This window comes from Staurois parvus, unplaced genomic scaffold, assembly GCF_062004578.1.
Source record: "Staurois parvus isolate SC_StPar_1 unplaced genomic scaffold, SC_StPar_1.0 ptg000136l, whole genome shotgun sequence".
Lineage (NCBI taxonomy): Eukaryota > Metazoa > Chordata > Amphibia > Anura > Ranidae > Staurois > Staurois parvus.
The window spans coordinates 15,072,130-15,097,500 of record NW_028317932.1 but is presented as its reverse complement, the minus strand read 5'-3'; the positions used below and the strand labels follow the sequence as shown (position 1 = coordinate 15,097,500).

The 25,371-nt window shown below is 38.7% G+C and overlaps 1 protein-coding gene across 2 annotated transcripts in view; it reads left to right on the top strand.

Moving 5' to 3' along the window:
* Positions 1-25,371, top strand: part of GSDME (gasdermin E) — a 144,902-nt gene that overhangs the window by 43,112 nt on the left and 76,419 nt on the right. The window contains exon 4 of one of the 2 annotated variants that reach the window (XM_089673210.1): positions 16,940-17,105. In XM_089673210.1, coding sequence (XP_089529336.1) covers positions 16,940-17,105 — 166 coding nt within the window. Of the gene's footprint in view, positions 1-16,939; positions 17,112-25,371 lie in introns of both variants that reach the window. The other variant, XM_089673209.1, reaches the window with a different exon arrangement.

The following is a 25,371-nucleotide window of genomic DNA, read 5'->3' as shown; positions in this document are numbered from 1 at the left end:
GGGAAGAGGGGTGGCCAGGTACAGAGGTTTACAGCATAAAAATGAATGTTAGTGGAATATAGGGTTAGGAAAAAGCCTCAGCAATCGCTGCTAAGTTGCGCTGATAAAGACATAGGAAGACTTGCTGGTGATTTTTTTTATTTCTGTTTATGGGAGTCTTGCCACGTAAGAATCACCCAAAAGTAGTTTAAGAAGTGTTGGGTTTTTTTTTTTTTTTTTAAATGACTCGGCAAATAAGACAGCACCCATTAAAGGATAAGTTCACCTTTTGACAAATAATAATAAATGCACATTTTTTGCAGGTAAAAAGAAAAGTGCATTCGTTCTTTTTTGTTGAAGGAGCCTGTAAAACATTACACCAGTGATCAGGAATCCGGCAGCGGTTGCTGCATTGTGAAAATGTTACATGTTTCCATAGGTGATAAAGATTATAAAATAGTATGGTGCAGCGCTACCCCAAATATTGCCGTGCTTATACACTAGCTTATCCCAAAATAGCAGATGTAATAATTAAAATTGCACAAAACGGTTATAAAATCCAATATAACTCATAGCAAAAATACCTTTTTTATATGTGACTAATCATTATCCTCAGTGTATTCAGTGAATAAATATGCCACTCACTCAGCAATCATGAAGTGAACTGATCCACTAAGGGATCCATAGTGAGAAGGAAAAGTGAATTTATATTGTAAATAAAAAGAAACACCAGTGGAAGAAATAAGAAAAAGTCCTAATGGGACTGCAATATTGTGAAAGATATTTATAAAAAATACAAAAATAGTGAATCCCTAAATGTGGGATCAATCACTCTGACAATAATAGTGACCACAGAGGCTATAAGTTCACCAAATAAAAGTGAAAAATAAGTGAAAAAATCTGTGAATCCCTAAATGTGGGATTGAATATCACACAATAGTGACAAGTGCAGTGATTAAACAACAAAAATAAACAATAAAAGTGATATCACAAAAAATGATTTTCATAAAGTCCAAAGAAAAAGTTCAAAGGTGCGTAAACACCAAATATTCCAACGACTTCAGAAAGTGCAGGTGGTAAAGTGAATATGTTTGACAACCAATAGGAAATAATCCATAAATGGCTGAATTGCCCCCTCACCTCCTTGAAGCGACCCAAAAGGGCCAAAATGCCTATTAGAAAACACAAGTGACCTTCTACGGTTTGGTCCCCCCTTCAGGTATATCTGTCTGCAGCGGTGATATCCCCTTCACAGGTTAATGGAAGAAGCAGCAGGGTCCCCTCCAGGGATGATTTAGTAAGATACAGCCAGCTCACATTAAGGTCAGGATAAAGACAGAAAAAGATCTCACATAGTATAAATCTGTTTTAATATACCTTTTAGAAACCTGTATAGCCAAATGCCTACTCGCTTTGCACAGAATAAAACAAGCTGTAAAACCTCATGCTATGAGTGTACTTGCATGGGCTTTTTGGGTGTAGCAAGATGGTGTCCGCGCTGGAAATATGTCACCACATTCCTACGCGTTACGTCCCGTTATCACATGACTTCCTCACTTTTAATTATTACATCTGGTATTTTGGGATAAGCTAGTGTATAAGCATGGCAATATTTAGGGTAGTGCTGCACCATACTATTTTATAATCTGCATAATATCCATTTGACATATGGTTGAGTGTTAGCAGCCCCCTCCTCTTAATTATCATTTGTGTATTTAGTAGCGCAGGAGGTCCTTACTGTATTCCCATAGGTGAACTTATCCTTTAAAATCTGTGTTTTCACTTGACCTTTGACTTTACGTGTTGTCAGAAAATCATGCTAGTGTGAACCAGGGCTATAGGATAACCTAACCCCAAGAACAAAATAGAATATATTGCAACTTACCAGTCCTTACATGTGGTGGATGTTTTATTTTTCAGGTTAAGCACATTTTAATGAAGTACAGAAAATAACTGTTAATCTTGCCAGAAATGCCTGGCAAACCTTTTGGAATCTTTAAAACACATTTTAGTAAAAAATGCAAGGGGGAGTTACTAAAAATGGAGTAGACAGTCTGGAACAGCTGTGCATAGTAGCAATCAGTTTCTAGCTTTGGGTTATTCATTTAAAGTAGTTCTTTGATCACAGCATTCACTTTCATTTTATAACATCATCATCAGTAATAATAAAAACAATAGTTATATTTGGCAATTGAATGTACGCTCACTTGAAAACTCTCCTTTTCATGTTGTGAGTTTTGCTTGTCTGTTGTCCTCTCTTTCCTCAAATTCCTGGATTCCCTGCATGCATGGCAGTTTCTCCTCTATTTACTTGCAATTTCTAAACACTACATATCCCATGGTACCTTGATGTGGCTCCTGTACTGACTCCACCCCCCGGAACTCCCTCTGTCAGCACCTCTGTAGTTCAGAAGGCAAGCTCTCTGAATTATGTGACAGGGCAGTGCCTACTTACAGGGCTTAGTGACTGTTACAGAATTCAAGGAAGTGTCTGGGGATCTTTATAATGTACATTTACAAACTTCCAGATCATGCAGATAAATAGCAATACGCTAGAAATAATTAAAATACAATGTGGAAATGAATATATGATTTTAAGTTTTGACCTCAGATACTCTGTAAGCTTTGAAAATTAAGGCTAGAAGTGCATTGGTTGCCTGCAGAGCTGCTTAAAATTCTGTGTGGTCCAGTCCTTTGTAAATACCCCTACTAATACTCTAGTTTACTGTACAGATACTGCTACAAGCAAACACAAATTGAGCCATCACTTTGAAAATAGAACAACTCTACCTGTGAAAGGGTTAAAAAGTGCAACATTGATGGCTGCACAGTTAAATGTTTTACTGACAGCTTGATTTAGCAGCACATCCTACACCTGTTTAATTTCCGTGTTGCTTATGGAGAATTAGTCAAAGCTGAGGCTTCACTTCAGTTATGTAAATTAAGATAAACAGGCAGGCTTATGGGTTATTTAAACAAGCAAGTAGTGAAATGCCTGATTAGAATTTGTCAACAAGTAATTACAAAACTATTTGTTTCACCTTCAAGGGAAGGCGATGACTGTAGCCTTCTATTGAGAGAAAATTACTTTGCATGGCCTGGATTGTGCAGCATTGTAAATATTCAGCCTGTTTAAAACCAACTGGCAGTAGGACACTAAAACAAGCTGGGGACTAAACCATTTTGGTTAGAAATATATTCTAGTTGCAGTTAAAAGTATCATTTGGATCTCTGTAATTTGGGGAATTTTTGTAATATAATGAAGGTAGGTTTCAATTTTGGGTGCCTATAGATGCATTCTGTTAACTGAAACAAATTTTGCTGTGAGCTTGCTGGAAAATCTTTTGTACATTAAGAGGCACATCTGATAGACGGAAGCATTCAATCTTTGCCCCATTTGAGTTTCACCAGTCCAGAAGAGCATAAGCTGCTTTTCTAGTGCAAGACCCCTGCTGACTGGGTAAGGTTTGCCAACCTGTGTCATCATTATTTTCTAGGAGCGGTCTACCAATGGACATGTGTACTTGTCATTTCACATCTGTAGCTCTCTTTAGGCTGAGGATTAGTACCTTCATGACCTGACCCTTGCCCATTGCACTCTTTGGCCTGTCAAAATATTCCCCACTGTTCCAGAAGATCCCCGATAATCTCTATGGTATAGGAAGCCAGAAGCGACAAGTATATTGTCGCTTCCTGTTTTGCTGGATGTAAACAGCGCCATTTTTAAATTGGGAAGTATCTGATCACACCATGCTTTGTGTAATTAAATGCTTCCAAGGGCAGATGAGACATCAGGGGTCTAATGGACCCCATATTTTTCCATAAAGAGTACTTGTCACTACTGATTATTGTCAAATGGGATGTTTATATTACATGTTTAGGGTTCAAAGTAATTTTCAGGCAAAAAAAATCTGATTTTTACATGTAAGCAAAACATGTCAGAAAAGGTGGACAAGGGAATGATAATTGATTGGTTTGCAGCTATTTTTCTATTTCAATAATGTGTATTGGTTTTAACAAGTAATGAACAGGCGATTTGGTCTGTCCATGTTGAGTCTAGCAATGACATTCATTACAGGAATAGGCACACATAAAAGCAAAGTCAGCAAAACCGATATATTATCAAGCAGTCAGCTGACACAGCAACTGTAATACAACACACCTCATAGGGTTCAATGTGTAGAGGACCGGGAGGGAGCTCCCCAAGCCATCAGGGAACTCCCCGGGGCCATCAACACCCATGCAGAGCCACCTTCCGCATCTCATGTAGATACAGCAGGGTAAGGGTGACGAGCCCAAACGTAAAAGACAAAACTAGAGGATAAAGTGGCAGATAAGATGGAGCGCATACCTGTAGATAAGGTGGAAAGAAAGGCTAGAGGGCCAGGAAGCAGGAGAGAGGAGGAGGACAAGATCTCGGGATCAACATGACTGCCCATCAGAGTAAGCCCAAACTGGCTCGGGAAAGAGTGGGAAAGGCATACATCAACCACGGTTGGTTTGCAGCTATATTTCAACATGCCAAGAAATATATGTTTCAGAGGGCAAATAATTCAGACTGTTATTACACTTTTTGTTCGTTTTTTTTTTTTTTTTTTTTTTTTTTTTAAGCCCTACAAATCCTTGTTATCACTAGAAATCATCACTTGTTTTATTGGGCTGTGTGTCTAAGATGACCTGATAATTACAAGCAACACTCTGAACTTTGAGCAACATTTCCAGCTGTTAGGCTGTTAATATTCATGACTAATGTGCTTCCAGAGCTTCTTGTATGGGCAAAGGGCAATATTCCAACCTGCGTGGAGTAGAGGATAACAGTCAAAGCATCACCTTTTATACCCTTGCTACTTCTATTCCAAGTTCAGTAGGTTTTGCCCATATGCTACTTATTTGAAGATGAAATGATATCTGTTTGACTTTGGCCACCTTAAAGCCCAGCTCCAGACAAAAAAAAGTTTTCCCACGTAGTGGGGCTGTGCCAGCACTGCACAGGTTAACTGCTCAGTTTTATCTAGGGGATTGGAGATAGAGACATACTTACCTACTCCTCCAGTCTTGCCCACACAACAGTGGTTCCTGTGGCTCCTGCCCCCCTGTGGTCTAGTGACTTTGTACAGTGCACTGTTCCAGATGTCATCACTCCCATAGACTTGCTCTGGATAGGGAGATAGCAGGAACAGTCCACTGCTCGATTGTGGGGAAGCAGATGGATATACAGCTTTCTCCTCTCCCCTGGACAAAACGAGCAGTTAACCCGTGCCGTGCAGGCAGAGCCCCACTGCATGGGAAAATTTTTTTTTTTTTATTCTCAGAGTTGGGCTTTAAAGATATAGGAATGTTAGACTCACCACTAGCCTATATAGAAAACCTACAAAATCACATGCAGTTTAACACATTGCTAGGAGCCATATCACGTCTTTAGTCCTAGGACACCAGTAGGCAATATTTGCATATTAGGAGGATGTGTCCCTCAAAAAAAAATGTTGAGCATAAAGCTAATGAACCACAAAAGTGTCTGATGGTACAAGGTTATATATAGAAGTTTTTGCTGCAAGAATATGAACAGTTATTAGTCATAGGAAAGCAAAGCAGAGGATTCCGTATACTGTGCTCTAGTATATTGATTCAACATCAATGTGGGAGGCTTGATTGGGTGAAACCTACTTCAGTAACCATATAACAATTAGAAATAAGAAAGGGAGCTTTTGAAGAAAAGTGGCATTTTTAAAATGGTTAAAGATTTTAGAAACTACCTCCACTTTACTGTCAGTTCTCTCTAAGGTCAGCCATAGACTGTTAGAATCTCAGCAGGAACCGACCAAGATTTGAACCGTGTGTGGGCAGGTTGAATGTACCAAGTTGATTGATCGATCAACTTGGATACAGCCAGCCTGCCTGATTCACTCGTGATTATCGCTGGCGGCTGCTATAGACGCTAGCAGCAATCACCGTCTTATACCCAACAGGGGATGGCTTCCCCCGCCGGTGAAGACAATTGTTTGGCAGAAGGGATTCCCTTATCACACTGACTGTGTTGATGGGGGAATCATGCAAAATTCTTACCTGCAACCCCTTGGTTGCAGGAAAGAAATTTGCACCGCCTATGACCTGCCTAAGCACTAAAGAAAAAAAAAATTGTTCATTCTGGCTAATGTTTAGTGTCACATGATGTAAAAATTGCTAATTCTCTATAAATGTAGTTGACATTAAAGGTACACTTTAAAGCGAAACTAAAAAAATCTTGATTTATGCATTTAATACAAAAAGGAAGACCACCTACTAGGTCAGCACGTCAGTTTTTTTTCATATAGGCCAGGGATGTCTAAACTTTTTTAATTTCCTAGACCACATTGGAAGAAGAGGAATTGTCTTGGGCCACACATAAAATACACAAACAATTAGGATAGCTGATGAGCAGAAAGTCAGGAGGCAGATCACAAGTTATTGATCACAGACATAGATAATGTACCCATCCTATAAAACTTCACTTTTAAAAAAATTTTTTATTATAAAACTAAAAGAGGGCAACATAAAACTAGTGTGATATTTGACACTGTTTTGATAAACTAACACATCAATATGTGGGTCAATGGATGTAGTAGCAATTCTCACTGAATTATAAAGGTGCTTATCAGATATATTGGTTCCAATTTTGCCCTTCATGTGCTTCATTCTTGAAAATAGTTGTTCACAAGTATAGGTGCTGCTGAAAACTGATGATGTGAATAAGGAGTGATTGTGATGAATGGGTTATTTTTCTTTGGGAAGATAAAACCTAAAAAGTCCAGTAAGGGCTCTTTCACACGGGTGTTTCGTATGTCCATTTTACATCTGTCCATGAAAAAGGACACACATGTATTTCAATGGACTAGTGGATGTAAACAGATGATCATCCATTAATGGCTGCATCCATTTTTCTGAACGGAAGAAACCCCTTTTTTTTTCTGTAGAAAAAGCGGATGAAAAAGGATGTCAACAGACAAACGGTCTGTTTTTTGCATTGGTAAAGGATGTAAAAAAGCAGATGTAAACTGATGAAAAACTCGTGTGAACGGACCCTTTTTTTTTTTTTTTTTAATCATTTCAGTCACGTTTAAAAAAAAGAAAACGGAACGCCAGTGTGAAAGGACCCTAAAGAGCCACTAATTTTTTTTTCAGCTGTATGTGTTTGCGAAGTGTAAACACATTTTTACAAAATTCATAAAAAAAAATTAACATTTTTAAGTAAGTTTATGATTTTGTGTTGGGCCACATTCATAGCCGTCTTGGGCTGCAGGTTGGACACCCCTGATCTAGGCATTGCTTCAGGTAACCAGTCCATCCCATGCCATTTCCTTGTCATGCGGAGAGCCTGATATACAGAAAATGCCAGGACTAATGCCCTGTACATACAGAAAATGCCAGGACTAATGCCCTGTACACACTAAGAAAATCGTAAGACAATTTTCATACGAGGACTGATTGTCCGATAATCGGATTGTTAGTACATAGCTTTTCAGAGCTGATCACAATTTGTACGACAATATCCGAAGGGACAAGTGCAAAAATTTTTCTCGTACAATACCAGATCATACGATTTTCATTTAATCAGTAAGAAAATACGTCTGAAAATACAATACAAATACAACGCAAAACATGACATCACTTTCGAAATTCTTTTCTTTCATAGGAGAATTTTTGTATCTTTAGTAACCTTTTCACTTTCGATGTGAGACTAGCAGGCGAAAAAAAACAGCAGATCGTTTGTCCGATAGTCTCATCATGTGTACGGGGCATAAGGCTAAGAATATTTTCAGCAAGTACCGAAAATACTTATTGATTTTTGCCAGAAAAGCAGTTGCCTTGTAACTTCCTGTGAGCTGAGATGAAAACAATGTTCACTACCTTCTGTAGCCTACAAATGTCCCCATCCTCCATGCAGTGGAGATGACCAAAGGTAGACATGTTTGAAGTCCATTCTGGGGGACAAATGTGGCTTCTTTGATATTATTGGGGAGCACTGAGTGTAGCCACCCACAGAAGAATTGTTATTCACAGGATTACCTGTTGAAAATAAAGGGAAAATAATCTAAAAACTGTAGCCACCACATTTGGGACCAGTAGTCTATTGAATTCGAGTTTTTGGGTTTAGACATGCTTTAAGTTACCATTCGAGAACTGATGCTTTGCATCCATATGGCTAGTAAGAATATTAATAAAAAGCTTGAAGCAGTGTAGCCTTAGCCTTGTGGCCCCAAACTCCACAAAGTTATGTGGAATGTGCACCTATGTGGTTTCTGTACATGGGGCATTTCATTGGTTAATTTTTTTTGTTCTAATTGTGTTAAAATAGCTCTGGGAACAAAGATTTGAAATTTGTATTTTCCATCTTGTTTTCTTTAGTTACCCAAACTGTATGGATTGCTACAAAATAAAAAAAATGTATTCATGTAAAACTGACACATCTTTGAAACGAAAACAAAAAATTGCTGGTTGCTAGCAAGTTTGGTTACAAACTAATAAAAATGAAACCCCTGTGTTTCATAGTGGAGTTTGATAGAATGGATGTAACCTGTGAGCCAAGAAAGGTCTGTACATATCCCAGTAGCCAATAAACTACAGTATATCACTAAAATACTAGCGTCTAACATTTGTGGACTTTTTTTATAGTTAATCATGAAAGCAAATATTCCCTGGCTCTATACAAGTGCCTGATGGCTCCTTAAGTAGGCTGTTTAGCTCCAGAGCACTACATTAATATGCGGCATAAGCGCCAACGTTTGTTGCAATATGAATACTAAATTCATCAATCTCAGAAGAAGAATCCCTGTGTTTTCATATTTAAAATGAAATTTTCAAGCGGTTTAGAGACATACTGGGACTTTCCAGGTGCTACATGGCTGTGTTAAAGATCTTTCACTTTATTGAAATCATATTTAAAAACTTTCAGAAAAAAAGAACAGTTTAAAATAGCCTGTTAAGGCCTTGGTACTTCCATAAAGCTAAATATAGATTATAATTTGCAGCAGCACAACAAATTGTCCATTAAAATGTCCATAGAATTGTGCTCCAATCACGCCTTTAATCCGCATACAAGCAGCCTTCACGTATGCAAAATAAATGCACAACTCCAACTTCTCTGGTGTATTGAGGTCAGACAGCGCTTTATAGGATTCCACCCTCTGGCACTAGGTTGAACCAGGTGATACGTGATTTATAGAAGCCAAAGACATCCATTGTTACATATACTGCTCTGTTATGGCACTGTTTGTGCTGATCTTTATGTGAGTGTGTTTTGCTGTTTTTAATATTAAATGTTTAAGATACAGAGAGCACGATTTGGCCTCCTTTTGCTTTGCATATGCTGCTACTCCTATTTGGGGGAGAGAGAAGAGGAGTGTTTTGTCCTTCAGCTTCCATAAATCACACATCTGGTTCAAATTTTTATGGACAATTTATTTGTTGCGCTGCACAAATTATTTTTATTTAGTTTGATTTAAAAGTGTAGTGGAGTCACTTTAGTATGTGCTGGCAGGCAACTTGCATTTTTTTTTTTTTTTTTCCTTAATATGGTTTTGATTTTTTGTAGTACCTGTGCTGATTGTTTGTACATATACCCGCCCATAAACCTCAATATTCAGTTTCTCACGATACACCACCTATTCCACATAGTTCTCTGGTTATCCCACCCAATCAAAACCCTGCATATATCAGATAAAGCATAATTTTAGCCTTCAATGCTGATTGAGGTGATTGAGGCCCAGGTAAGTGCAACACATTTCTCAATTCTGATTGCCTATTTCATCAGGAACTGTTGGAACAAAGCAAGTACCACAATTTCAAACATCTACTGTACGTATCTAAAATTAATACATGATTTTACATAATCGTTACTAACCTATCACTTACATGCAAGTTGAGCAGTTGGTGAAAGGCATAAGGTGTCCAATTTCTGTATATATCCTAGGAGAAAGCTCAGTAGGAGATAAAAGGCAGGGGAATCTTAATAGTGCATCTGATACAAATGAATGAGTTCTGGAGGACTGGGAGCATGAAGGGTAAGGGATGTAGTGTGCTGACCCGCTAGGCCAGCTAAAACTTGTAGTTAAAATCAAATAACAGAATCCAGTATTTTTCACCTCCCATTTCACTTAAAGGCAGCTTCTGTAACCATGCCAAAGCTGCGTTGAGTGTAATGCTCTGTTCTCTTCTGTGCTTCATTAGATTGCTCAGCTTTGAAGAGACATTAGTAACATGTTTGTCACAATGGCGTTTTAACATGTTTGGACACTGCTTTGCTGGATAAATGCCCAGTATAAATATTAGTCTGTTTTCATTGTGTAGGCACAAGCCATATGCCTACAGCAACTGTTCTTAGCAATTGTCGGAGGCTTGGACATTTTAATAACTGGATTTTTGTGTCTTTTTGTAAAGCTGTGTGTATCCACGACCATACACTGAGAGAGCTGGGGCTCTTGGGAAGGGTCATAGATTACTGGTGTCAGTATGAATTGTCCCCTGGTAAAGATGTGCACAATAGTACACCTCCACTAACTATTGCAGAGGGACAATGCAGAAGCCAACTGGTATGTCGGAAAGCATCTCTGTTGAACTTAGAGTTGAACTCCGAGATAAGCAAATATCATTAAAAAACAGGAGACGTGTATTCTTCCTTGAATCTTTGTGTATTTCTTCCAGATCTGTGCTGTAAGCCAGTGTGAAACTTTGCCTCTGTGCAGGGGCTTCCTGTAATAAAGACTGCTCACCTCTTCCCTCGCTCCTTGCACAGAGTGACTGGTCTTTATAATATTTGTGGCAATTGAGGAATATTTTTAAATGAAAGTTCTTGTACCTGAAGTTTAGCTTTACACCCCGGTCACATCGGGTGTGACTTGGCATGCGATTTGCAAATCCTATGCCAAGTCGCACCCTATTGTCCGCTATTAGAGCTGTCATATTGGTGTGGTTCCGACTTGGTCGAAGTCGCAGTGATTTCTAAAGTAGTGCATGCACTACTTTTGGTGCGATTTGCATAGACATCTGTGTCAAGTGTCTTGCAAATCGCTCCTCAAATCGGCAAGTCACCCGACTTTGAAATCATGTGACTTCATTAAGTCGCACGATTTCAAAATCAGCTTTGATGTGACCGGGGTGTTAAGTCCACTTTTAAGAACTACAAAACTTTTTTTTTTTATTCCAGCTGTTTTCATTAATACATCGATGATGCAAGCAGTGTAAGTACCTTCATTTGGCTTGATATCAACCTTTGCAGTGTATTATACAATTTGTACAGCAGAGCTCGGAGGGAAGAAGGAGCACAATGAACATTTGGCATGAGTGCTTAGTTAAGTTTGAATGATCTGTAACTGATCATACAATTTTTTAAACGGGTAACAAGATCATACAGTTTCCATTCATAAATACAGTATAACTTTGTTACATTTTATTTTGTTGTAACTTTTATGTGCAGATAAAGTTTGTCCTTATTGATTTGCATACCTATCTGCTAAAACAACCTCTTTCTCTGCCACAAAAAATATAACAACTTGTGATTTTAAAACCGCTCACACTGGGGAAGTTCAAGTAATATTTTCCTTTTTATATAGAACATAAAATAGCATTTTAAAGACCATGTTAAAGAATCACTTCAGTTTCATGTGTACAGTGATTGTTTGGCCCATATTTAACGTACAAATCTAACTTTATATAACCAGGTGAAAGCTCAAATTTTTCATTTATTAACATTTATATACTACTTTGCTCTAATGCCTTTTTAGCTCTTCTTTTTCTCTGAAAACCAAGCCAGTTAAAACTATATTACATTACACACCTGTACGCTGGCCTGTTATCTGCCATTGGCAACAAATTTATATAGATCCTTTATCTCTAGCCATATGTGAGCTGCCTGTCTTTGGGAGGTTTAAACCCAGTATTGTTTGTCTGTTTTTGCCAACAGCCAATTATCTATTTTATCTAGGAATCTAAAGGTTAACTTTTAAATGCAGGCCATAGATGAAGCAATTTTCTTTCCTGTAACCACAGATTGCAGAAAAGAAAATTGCTCATTTTCCCCATCAATATAGTCAAAGTTGATAGGGAATCCCCCCCGCGGAGCTATTGTCATCTCCTGGCGGGGGGAGCCAATAATCGCATGTAAAATCCGACGGTGATCGTACAACAATTGAATTGGGTACAATCAGCCTGCCAATAGATGGTTAGAATCTCAGTTGGTCCTGCGGAACTGGCCGAAATTTGGACCATCTATGGCCAGCTTTAGCTTGCTAATCTGTTTGTATAAGCATTTACCTGTCTGTCATCGTTGGTTGCTTGAATTAAACTATCATGCTTCTTGCTGACACAAAAAATTTGTTGAAATTCATAAGGTCATAAATCCCAAATAAAACTACTAATTAGAACTTCAGAACATTATTGCATTCACTCCCCTTAAATGGCCGACCATACTGAAATGATGAACTTCGTCAGTATACAGTGCAAGGAGCAAACTGTTAAGTGCATTACCCATCAGCATTCATCTTGGGGAGTTCAGATAAGTAGAAGATGGTCAGTGAATGGATGCTATTGATGCTGCATTGTGGTTCATACACTTGGTTTTGTTGAATAAAATTGCAGTACTTCCTAACTCTTTCCCCCCCTCCCTCTCATCCTCATCATTTATGTGCCAATGATAAATTCTCATTTTTGCCTAGGAGTAGAGGAATGAGGTGTATTACTCTGGCAGGCTTCCTCTGCTTGTGCAACTAGTGTCTTGAAGCCTCTTCTCTGGTCCATGGTTGCAGAGCTTACCTCCTCACAATACCATGATGCAGCGAGCTCACCCACAGCCCGGGGGACCTAGGAGAAAAGGTGTGTCAGAGCCTGCTGGAGCGAGGAATACAGTAAAGCTGTTCACACATGGATCGAAATTCATCTGATTCAGCAGGGATCGGATGAATTTCAATCCAGGTATGGACATGTAGGTTGTATAGAAGTCAATCTGCTAATTGACGTCTGTACAACCACCCTGTCGGATTTTTCCTGCTCAATCAGTGCTGCAGGCTATAGCCAGCAGTGCTGATCAATGTATTCTGATGGAGGGGAGGTCTGCCTGCTGTCAGAATACAGTAGCTCAGTGGGGAGATTCCCCCATTCACATCAAGTGTGTGGTGGGAGAATTCAGAATAGCACAGTGTATCTGTAGGTTCGTTGCAGGTTAGCTGTAGCATTTAGACAGCGGGACGTAATAGAACTCTATGAGAAAGTGAAGCTAACACACACCAAACCTGCGGGTACACTTGCTACACCCACACCACAACAGTGTGAAAGGGGCCTAGCATACAATGACAAATAAGATTTTATTTTTTTTTTAATGATTTGCAGTTACTGTTTCACTCAGTAAGGAAACTGGGCAGAACCTCCTAAAATGGACGCTTAGCAAATCTATTGATATTTCTTGTTTGGATAGGAGCCCTACTGTTTTTCCATTCCTCTCTCTGCTCAGCAGTAGCGTCTTAGGGAATTAGTATTCATTGACTGGCTTTGTACCTCTGTACGTGAGTTATCGTCCTGTAACGAGATGTAATGGAGAATAGAATAGGAGAATACAGGGTATGTAGATGATCGTTTAGTGCCAGCATCTTTCATTCTGCTGTGCAAAGTAAAAATGAGATGTACAAGGGCCAAAGCGGTGTCTTTATGATATTTCCGGGAACACACGGAATAGATTGTTTTAATATGCCCTTACAGCCTAAAGGAGAACGGTTACATGGAACTAGTAATGGAATAATATAATTTCTAGATTCCTGAATTAGACATAGACTTTTGCACAACCATGCTAACGTTTACATGTTGTTCATTTTTTTGTAAATTTAAAAAATGTGAAATCATCTGTGATAACAATGACATCACTGGCCCCTGATGTTTACAAAGTACACTTCCAGGCTTCTGAATTTCACGATTTTCCATGGATTCTTTTTTTTTTTTTTTCCTTTTTAAGTGATTTATAGCTTTTCAGGGTAGTTTTTAGGTGAATGATTCCAGTTTGTATTGGTTAAAATGAATAATGATCCAGGGGTTATTCTCCCTACTGACTTAAAGTAGTACTATAGGCAAAGCTTTTTTGTTCGTTTTGGATAGCCCGTCAGAATTTTTTTTCGCCATCTGTGTCCCATTGTGAAGATTTCCAATCGCTAACTGTCCCATAGCCAAACAGGAAGTCACAGAAAATCCCCGCAAATGAAGGGAAATCCTTGGGGACCCACAGGTCACTAAAACCAGTTACCCCACTGTCTATTACTTTTCTGAGGACAACCCAAACTTTGGGATATTTTACTTTCACTTTAATGATAAACATGACATATAGGGTGAAGGGAGCACGGACCGCAATGAAAACCTGACAAGTGTTCCAATTCCTCTGTGCTCTGCCCAATACTCAAAAAAAAAAAAAAAAAAAAAAAGTTTTGCCTTAGTTATAGTTTAAGGCAGGTCTATGGGAAAACCACTGATACCCTTGAAGTGCAGCCACTGATAGAAAATGGCCTGGCTGAGATAATCAGGCAGAGTGAGCAGATTAGAACACAGAAGTGAGTGTACATTTTATACCCCGGTCACATCAAGCCCGACTTTGTGAAGTCTTACTTCACTGTAAGTCGCATGATTTCAGTCGGGTGAGATGCTGATTTCAGGTGTGATTTGCAAGACATCTGACACAGATGTCCATGCAAATCACATCACAAATAGTGCGTGTATAACTTTAGAAATCAGTGCGGCTCCAACCAAGTTGGAACTGCACTGATTTGACCACTGTAATTGACGACAATAGGGTGCAACTTGGCATGCGATTTGCAAGTCACATGCCAATTCGCATCCAGTGTGTCCAGGGTGTTAAAAAAAAAAAAAAAAACTTGAAGTACTCTTTAGGAGTTATTGCAGTGATTAAGACTTATGTGGTTTCTATACGACTAGTACTTTTTTCTGTGCAGCGTTCATGTTATTTCTCTGTTCATGCAGCAGGTGGCACTATAGTTATCTTTTTATTTTAAATAATAAAATCACCGCTTGAATGTATATTGCTGCTGCTGTTGTAATGGAGAATTAAACATTGTAAATACAATAATTGTTTCAGGCTCCACTTATAATAAATAAGCTCCAGCTGGAAATAGGGGGTGTGAGGGATTATATTATTGTTACCATTATTTTTGTATTTTAAATAAGATTCATTTTGTTGCTGTGCCAATGGCCTTCTAAGTTTTCCAGAAGTAAACCATTATTTAATTGAAAGGGCAACATTAATTCTCAGGAGTTTCCTGCTGTTTTTTTTGTTCTTATTTGAATAAAACATTCATATTCCAATAACCTTTTAAAATAAGCTGCTGATTTATTTGTGAACAGTTTTAATTTTGGACATTTTATTTTAATGTAATTTTTTTCATGTTTGTGAAATTAATGTGAAATAAGACGTTTTTGGTATATTCTGAAAAGTGGATTTAAACACGGACGTTTTGTCCAAGTGCACTGCATGCTCTGAACCACAAGAGGGAGACATAATATGCTTTTGCTTATAATACCTTAATACAATAAAAAACTCAAAATTCCAGTGCTAAATCCTACACATAAACTGTATAATAGAAGGCATGCATTTATTATACGATATAGTGAATGAAGGTTAAAATCCAAAACTATTCCTTATTAAAACTAATAATTTGATCTTTAACCATTTGAGTACCTACATTTAATATCCCTTCATTACCAGGCCATTTTTCAGTGTTCTGATAGTTTGACAATCAGTCATGCAACACTGTACCTAAATTAATTTAATTTTATCTTTTTTTTTTTTTTTTTGTAAAGACCAATAGACATTTCTTTTGGTGGCATTTCATAACCACAGTGCTTTCTTTTTTTATTTTTCCCCAAATGACCCCTTTTTGGAAAGTTGACACCCCAAGGCTAATTTTACCACAATTTGGAAACTAAGAAACACATGTTGGTACTGAGGTGCTTAAAATGTGGGGCTTCACATTGGTACACTAGATACAAAGCATTATTATTGTATGAGTCATATAGAGAAAGGATGAGAAGGTGAAGGGGTTATTGAACAGATCACATAGACCGCACAGGGATTAGCTGTATGGGAAGGAGGGGTGGTGGGGGTGTGTGAAAGGGTTAAAAAAAAAAAAAAATCCCACATTCAACTACAACACCCCAACGGGATTAGCTATGGATCCTCACAACCAAAAACCTGATTTTCCTATTGGATTATCTGACTTTCAGTTGCCAAGTTTAAGTCCTGGTTCACACCAGTGCAACTTGTCATGCAATTTTGACAGTTTCAAATTGCATGACAAGTCACACCCTATTGTGGGCAGTGGAACCGTTCAAATCAGTGCGATTTTGACTTCGTCAAAGTCACAACGATTTTGAAAGTAGTTCCTGCACTACTTTTCGCTATTTCAGGCACGACTTGCACATATATCTGTGCATGAAGTCGCACGATTTCAAATTTGGATCCAGTGAACCAGGGCTTAACATTTTAAAGATCCAGTTTATTGTTTGTAGGAGAAGAAATAGTTTTGGATTTTAAACCTTTAATCACTATGCTAATTATCTTAACCTTCATCATCCAGTTTGCATGTAGGATTAAGTGCTGTGTTTTTACTTTGTCATTTGTTGATGGTTTCTAAAGGACGTTTTTACAACTAGCTGCTGAATAGTACCTTTTTTAGTCTTTCTGTAAGCCCTGCAAGGTTTACATAAAATACTTTTCTTTTCTTTTCTTTTTTTTCTTTTTTTTTTTGTTACACGTTCCTAGTATGAGACTAAAATGAATCGTAGACAAAATTGGGACATAATATATCAATATATGTGTAATACAGACACACATTTCTGTTTTGTTGTTTTTTTTTTTTTCCAAGAAAGTTTTCTAATGCAGGCTGAAAATTTTTCATTTTCTAATTTAACTTATTCACTGTTTAAATGGTATTTGCAGGAAGATAAACTTGCAGCACCCCTTCATACAGCAGCTACATGGCAACAAGCATGATTTATTGTGTATTGTGAAAGAAAAGATTATAACCACCCAGAAGTGCATTATTTCAGAACACACACAGGCAGAGGAAACGATTGGTGGGAAACTTGGCTTTCAAGCAAAAAAGGTGAAGGTAAGAAGGGTGTGTGCCATGCATTACTAATAAATAGCCTGATGCACCAGGTGTTGTTTAAAAAAACAAAAAATGCAGGAAACTGCTTGCAATGCTAAGTAACTACAGAAATGTTACAGATCTGGTATCCTAATGGGATAATTTCTAGATTTTTATTTCGTGCACAAGTACAGAGTACAGTATGTGCTGATGGACCCATGCTGCGTGTATATGTGCTCAGTGTGCTAAAACTTTGTGCCCTAAAACACAGTGCTTTTAATGTGTGTGCAGTACCGCAAAACTAAGTTTCTTAACCATTTCAATACCGGGCAATTTTACACCTTCCTGCCCAGGCCAGTTTTCACATTTCAGTGCTCTCACACTTTGACAATTGCGCGGTCATACAACATTGTACTCAAACTAAAATTTTATCATTTTCTTCACACAACTAGAGCTTTCTTTTGGTGGTATTAAATCACCGCTGGGGTTTTTATTTTTTGCTAAATTAACAAAAAAAGACCAAAAATTTTGAAGAAAAAAACACGTTTTTCTTTGTTATAAAAGTTTACAAATAAATAATTGTTCTTCATAAATTTAGGCCGAGATGTATTCTGCTACATGTCTGGTGAAAATAACCCAAATTAGGATGTATTATTTAGTTTGTAGGAAAGTTATAGAGTTCACAAACTATGGTATAGATCTGAAAATTGATCAATCCTGAAGTACTGACGGCCAATCTAATTTCTTGAGGTCCAAGAATGTCAATAGTACAGATATCCCCAAATGACCCCTTTTTGCAGAGTAGACAGTCCGACGTACTTCATAAGAGGAATGGCGAGTTTTTTGAAGTTGTATTTTTTTTTTGTAATTTTTTGGAAAATGAAAAAATTTAAAAATAATTTTCACTTTTTTTTTTTTTTGTTTTACATACTGTCACTAGTGCAGCACAGGGTCATCATATAACTGGTATGGCGGTGAACAGGGACACTGACTGGTGACAGTATGAAAAATAAATAATTATGACCAACTACTATGACCAAAGTAGTACAATGTTACCATAGTAACATTGTACTACTTTGGGGAAGTGATCAGTATTTTTTTTTTTTTTTTACACAATTTGCTTATAGCAAATAATTACTTTGCTATAAGCAAGCATTTACCTGAATGAAATTGATTCATTCAGGTTTTTTTTTTTTTTTTTGTGCTTAGCTGTGATTTGGCCACAGCATGTGCATGTGACCATTCACAGCTAGGCACTAGTACACAATGGATGGCATTAATGAAGCCATCCATTGTATACAACTGTCATGTGACCTGCTGTGGTTGGTCACAGCAGGTCACATGGTACCGGCAACGGGGGCCGGTACTCAGATCTGTCATCTGCCGTGTCCGAGATACACGGCCGGTGACAGATCGCGCCGCTACCGCGGCTCTGCAACCGCGCGAACTGCGCATGTGCGGGAGCACGCCAAATGGCTTGCACCTGGAAAGCTAAAGTGTTTTTGAGGCCGCCAAACGGCTATAGGCTGGGCGGCTAATGGTTAAAGAGGAACTTCAGTCCCCCTTACAGTTTGTCCTGTCCCCTCTTTAGTGCCATCATCTATAATACAAAAAAAAAATACAGCACATGCATAGATATGCCGAAGGCTCTGCCCGGCTCTCGGTACGTAGCAGATAATCACATGTCTGTGGGCCGAGAGCCTGCATTTTTTGCAGCTCCATGCATGTGCAGAAAACATTGTGCGTGTGCAGATTAATGCCAGGCACTGAAGTCCAGGGCCAAATCTGCACACAAGTGGAATCCTGCAACACGCATGTGCCGCAACATGCTGAAGGGAGTGCAGTGTAATTCTCGCTCAGGCAAGAAGTGCTGCACTGCAGCAAAGAAGTTACAAGCACCTAATTTTTTTTTATAATTGTATGATGAATTGAGCCAGATAAAAAAACACAAGTTTTCCAGGGTAAAGGTATGCGTTAAAGGATATTTAGATTCAAAAATAATGTAATATATTGCTTATCAGTTTATCCACTTTTAGATGTGGTGGCTGCATTACATTTTCCCGGCGGTTTTTCCTTTGATTATCTCCATTACATGGTGGATCAAGGTGACTGGTAGTTTACACAATATATACAATGATTTCTGTGTTTTCATTTCAGCTCACAAGCGGTAACCGTGACAATGCATTTTTGGCAAGTTCAGCAGGTATTTTCTGTACTTGAAAAGAACTGAAAATGTTCTTTATAGGAAAAGTGAATACTAATGTAGCCACCACAGCTAAGGACAGGTGATCTATTACATTTTTGTTTTTGAGTTTAAGTGAGCTAGAACTCCAGTTGTTAATAGCTCATCTGCACTTCAGCAGTTATCAAATTGTTCAAAACAAATACTTGCCTTCCAAGATACCAGCCCTGTTTCGATGTTGCTGGGCTCTTTCGCAAATTTGGGGCCCCTGGAAGAGTTTTTTAGGTTTTCAATTCTAGTGGGGTATTTTGGAAAGGAGTGGAAGTCCTCCCTCTTGGTTATCTGCATATAAGTAAGCCATTTACTTTATTGACCTTAACTCGTGTGATATTATGGATTCTGAAACCTGTGTTTTTGTTAGGTTTTTTTTGTGGTATGCTGGTAGATCATCCTTTTCTTTTAGGGCATTTCTTGGCAAGTTTCTGTTTTCAGTGATCTTCAAGACAGAAGTATATAGACTAATAGCACTGATTAGTATTTTACTTTGCGAAGCAAACACCGTAGAAGCAGTAGTCTGCCTACCATGCAGTGTATAAAGAATATGAAAGATACATAGGCTCCACTCTTTATTGGAGATATTTCATTTTTGAATGTTTGTTTTTCTCTCAGTTGTGCAGAATGTGAAAATTGAAGGCTACATTGTCCTTTTTATCAGGTAATCCAGCAAAATGTTTTATACTTACCAGTGAGCATGGTGGAAATATTTTGCAACAAAATGGATATTTCTGTTACAGAGAGGAGCCTTTTGACTTTTCATACTGCAGATGTTCCAAGTTCCACTCAGGAACTCCATTGTATTTCTGAGTGCGTTTGGTTACTTTGCTACAGTCTGTCAACCCTCCTCACCCCCTTTTTATTTTGAATTTTTTTACATTTCAAACTATTTTATTTTCTTTTAAGACAGGTAGGAAAAAAGTACAAAGTTGTACTGAACAAATGTTACAATATCCAAATGAATCCTTGGGGTTACAACATTAGATACACAACAGGAGCAGCACATCCTGTGACCTTACCGAAATACAGAGAGAAAAAAGAGGCGAGCATGTAAAGGATTCGACCACCCAACATTATGAGGTATTGTTACACAACCCACAGATGCAGTGCCTTGAAAAAGTATTCATACACCTTGAAATTTTCCACATTTTGTCATATTACAACCAAAAATGTAAATGTATTTTATTGGGATTTTATGTGATAGACCAACACTAAGTGGCACATGATTGTAAAGTGGAAGGAAAATGATAAATGGTTTTCAAATTTATTTTACAAATGAATATCTGAAAAGTGTGGCATGCATTTGTATTCAGCCCCCTTTACTCTGATACCCCTAACTAAAATCTAGTGGATCCAATTGCCTTCAGAAGTCTCCTAATTAGTAAATAGAGTCCACCTGGGTATAATTTAATCTCAGTATAAATACAGCTGTTCTTGTCAGAGAACATTAGTGAACAAACAGCATGATGAAGGCCAAGGAACACACAAGACAGGTCAGGGATAAAGTTGTGGGGAAGTTTAAAGCAGGGTTAGGTTATAAAAAAAAAAAAAAAAAAAAAAAAAAAAAAATATCCCAAGCTTTGAACATCTCAGAGCACTGTTCAATCCATCATGCAAAAATGGAAAGACTATGGCACAACTGCAAACCTACCAAGATGTGGCCGTTCACCTAAATTGACAGACTGGGCAAGGAGAACAGTAATCAGTGAAGCAGTCAAGAGGCCCATGGTAACTTGGGAGGAGCGTCAGAGATCCACAGCTCAGGTAGAATTGTCCACAGTACAACTATTAGTCGTGCACTCCACAAATCTGGCCTTCATGGCAGAGTGCCAAAAAGAAAGCCATAAGACGTCCGAAGCTGGTCAGAGTTGATGGCAAGATGGATGCAGCCAAATACAGGGCAGTCTTAGAAGAAAACCTGTTAGAGTCTGCAAAAGACTTGAGACTGGGGTGGAGGTTCACCTTCCAGCAAGACAACCCTAAACATACAGCCAGAGATACAATGGGATGATTTAGATCAAAGCATATTCATGTGTTAGTATGGCCCAGTCAAAGTCGAGACTGAAATCCAATGGAGAATCTGTAGCAAGACTTGAAAATTGCTGTTCAAAGACACTCTCCATCCAATCTGACAACTTGAGCTATTTTGCAAAGAAGAATGGGCAGAAATTTCACTCTTTAGATGTGCAAAGCTGGTAGAGACATCCCCAAAAAGACTTGCAGCTGTAATTACAGCGAAAGGTGGTTCTACAAAGTATTGACTCGGGCTGAAATGCACTCCACACTTTTCAGTTATTTACTTGTAAAAGAATTTGAAAACCATTTATCATTTTCCTTCCACTTCACAATTATGTGCCACTTTGTGTTGGTCTATCACATAAAATCCCAATGAAATACATTTACGTTTTTGGTTGTAACATGATAAAATGTAGAAAATTTCAAGGGGTATGAAGACTTTTCAAGGCACTGTAGTCAGATAATATGCTAATAGACGACCTGAAAAAGGTCAAACCAAGGGCAATGAGGAGGGAAAAGAAAACACAAAAGTGGATGATAGGAAAGAAATAGAGCAAAACATTTGTTTTTGTTGGATCTGGTCATGTGACTGGGCGCTACATCCAAGGTAGGCGGTGTCATTACCTGAAAAAGGCAGGCCTAAACTATATAGATATTTAAAATGTTTTGAGTTCATATATGATAACCAGGGACTTCATATTTCAAAACAAATGTCTCTACCACCAAACCGTCGAGTTTTCTGTTATTATGGTATTGCACATTTCCCTAGCCCAGTCAGCAACTGTAGGGCTTGCTGGAGCTTTCCAGCGGTGTAGTATCACCTCACAAGCTGACCATAAAAAAAGAAGGCCTTTCTTAATATGAAAAATAGATTCTGGTAAGATAAATTAAAAAAAAAAGGATTTAAGGACTCATGCACACTGGGCTTAAAACGCCTCTTTTTCAGGTGTTTTGGGCTTTTTTTTTTTTTTTTTTTTTTTTTTTCAGCCTGTAAAACATGGGTAGGCTGCCTTTAAAAAGGTGGAGATCTACCTGAACAACATGGGAGAAGTCAAAGATCACCAGTCAGTGTTGCCCAGTGTCTCCTCTTCACACCTGATTTAAACCTCTAATTGCAGTACTACCATGTTGCAGTCAAGTGCATTGTATTGCAATCATGGGTTTAAATCTGATGGCAACATATAACCTCCTCACCACCTGTCAGGTGAGGCAGCAGCCAAAGGTGTAAGAGGAATTAAACCCCCTGTTGCTTTTGCTGTATGCTACCACCTGCTAATTGCAACCCATTCAAGTAAAATGGGGCCACTCAGCAAACGCCCCGCAACTGCATGCTTCTGCAGGGTCAAAGGTGTTAAAGCAGGTGGTGAGAGAGCAACACAATGTTGCCTGCTTTACCCCCTTGTTTGCTATACTGCACAAGGTTGTAGGGCACTTGCAGAGTGACCCCATTCACTTGGATGGGTCATGCTTGGCAGTAGCTAACCCACTAATCATTTCAGGATGTATAACTCCTGCTGCAGCATGTGTATGCCCCTGGCCACTGTAGCTAAAAGGGGTGCTTTTAGGGCAGGGGTGGTAAAAATGTCTTAACTATGGGGTTTTACCACCCCTCCAAACTTCAAATGTAAATTAATCCTTACTGTTCTGAGCCCCCTATAAAGCTGCTTTCACCCTGATATGCTGCGGTTTAAACACTCCTCGGGTGCAGCACAGTGCATCTTGACTTTCCTGAGTTAGCTGTGCTTTGCTATAGACTTCTGTTATATCGTGAAGGTGTGGTGCACTTTCTGAAAGCACACTAAAACTCCTGCATTCAGCAGTTTTGGTTTGCTTTCAGCAAGTGCAACAAACCCGCAGGATATAATAGAAGTCTATGGCTAAAAGCAGCAAACCTGCAGGAAAGATGCAGGCACCCTGCACTGCATCCGAGTGTGGATAAACCACAGCGCATCAGTGTGAAAGCAGCCCTATACTATTATGCCCAGTGTATTGCTTCACATTGACCTGAAAGATCTCTTTGCTGCTACTGGCACCACTCTTGAGACCGCTAGCTGGGATAAGAGGTGGCGTGCAATTGGTATCACTTTGCATGGGACAGGAGTCGGCACTACAGAGGAGGCATCAACTTATGTGGATCTTGCTGCCTAATACAGCTCCAGATTTACAAGTAGTCCCTATGTATTGCACTGTTTGATACTCTGGGATGGAGGATCAGCAAGCCCAGACCATGGTCTACCAGTCACCTGGCCGCAATCTACTGGTAGATCACAATCTACAGGTTTCTGTACCCTGCTAATAAAGCAACTCTATGCTGGCCTATGTGTCCATGCACACATAAGCATTTCCAAGCTGTAAGAAAACATCACAGCATGTTCAGGAGAGGAGCTTTTGAGCAGAAACAAATGCGTAAATGCGTCTAAACGCACTTAAACATTAGACTCGTTTAGTGCTTGAGCACTCATTCCAATGGCCAGAATAAATTAATATTCAGTGGAATGCATTATCCCTGAAATGCTTGATGCTCCTAAACGTGTGTGCAATACACGGCTTTGCGCACACATTTTTAAGCAGCAATTTCCTGCCACAAGTAGGAAAAACACCTTGCGTACATGACACCTAAGGGGTTTGTGGAATGTCACAGGAAGTGATTTGACTAGAAGAAGTGTAGAAGAAAACTCTAGAAATTTTGAATATGAGGACAATCCCACCATACATTGTAGCCTTCTCTCCCCTGCATCTCCAACAGGTATCAGGGTTTGTTGTTACCATTGTTTGTAATGCATCGGGGCATCCATACCATATGGTTGCGTTTAAAGCTCTTTCTGTGTTAACGAACCCACGGGTTTCTGCATAAAAGTGACGTTTTTGAGGAGCTCAGAGTCGGAGGGGGCACAATGGAGCTCTCGCTTCCATGTTACCTAGTGAGGTCTTCTGGGCGAGGTTTCTATGAGCAATAGACCATAAAGTAATGTAATATGAGTCAATCTATTGGGGTTATGGCAAAAATATCCAGAAGGGGTCAAGAAACCTGTCAAAGAGGCCTTTAGATGTAGTGAAGAGCAGAAGTCACAAAGTTGGCCAGTGCCCACCTGGGGTAGGGAGTTTGGGTATCCAAAGATGTTCAAGGTTTAAGTTTTCCTGTTTCCAGGGAAGTACATTTAGGTGAGGGATTTTGAGTATTGCATAAAAAAAGTGTTGTATTTTCATTAAGTGGAGGGAAATGTGGATTCCCCATAAGACGTATTAAAGGATCTAGAGTATATGCGTAGAGCGTTTGGAGGATTTTAAAGAAGAGTCTGAAGTCTTTAGTAGGGGGAAAGACTAAATGGTAATTTAGAAGATTTAGTGCTGTTAGTAAGCCGGACCCAAAGAACAGAGTATGGGAGAACAGGCAAGATCTCTCTTTTCAATAGTTGCCCAAAGTTTATGCAATTCATTATGATGTCTGTCTAAAATATGAACCAGTAGGGAAGGTTTATTATCTAATTCCAGGTAAGGAAGTCCCACACCTCCTGTCATTGTATATCTAACCAAGATGCCATATTTCCTATTACATAGTTTTCCACCCAAAAATATACAGGAGTAGGACATATTGCAGATGTTTGAAGGAGGTTTGAGGAATAAAAAAAACAGTTTTTTTTTTAAAAAGATAAGTCATGCAAGATTGTCATTTTTAAACCATTCCATCCTTCCACACTAAGAATAATGGAGAAGGGCCCATTTTTTTAGGATGAGAAAGTCTGTTCTAAAAAATGGTATATTAAAGAATAACTTCAGGATAGGCAATAAAGAAATCACACATTAGTACGTTCCCCTACTCAAAACACGAAATTGAACAAAATTGTGAAAATCTTATTTAGGAGAATTTCATTTTCATGAACTCATCTCTGTAATTTAAAAGATAACAGCATCTGCTCTGCCAAGGAGGAGGTGTAACAGTGGGGATTACATAATATCCTCTCCGCTCTGCAGTTAAAGGAAACTACAGTTCCCATCAACCACAGGGACTTGTAGGGAATGTGGGCAGGT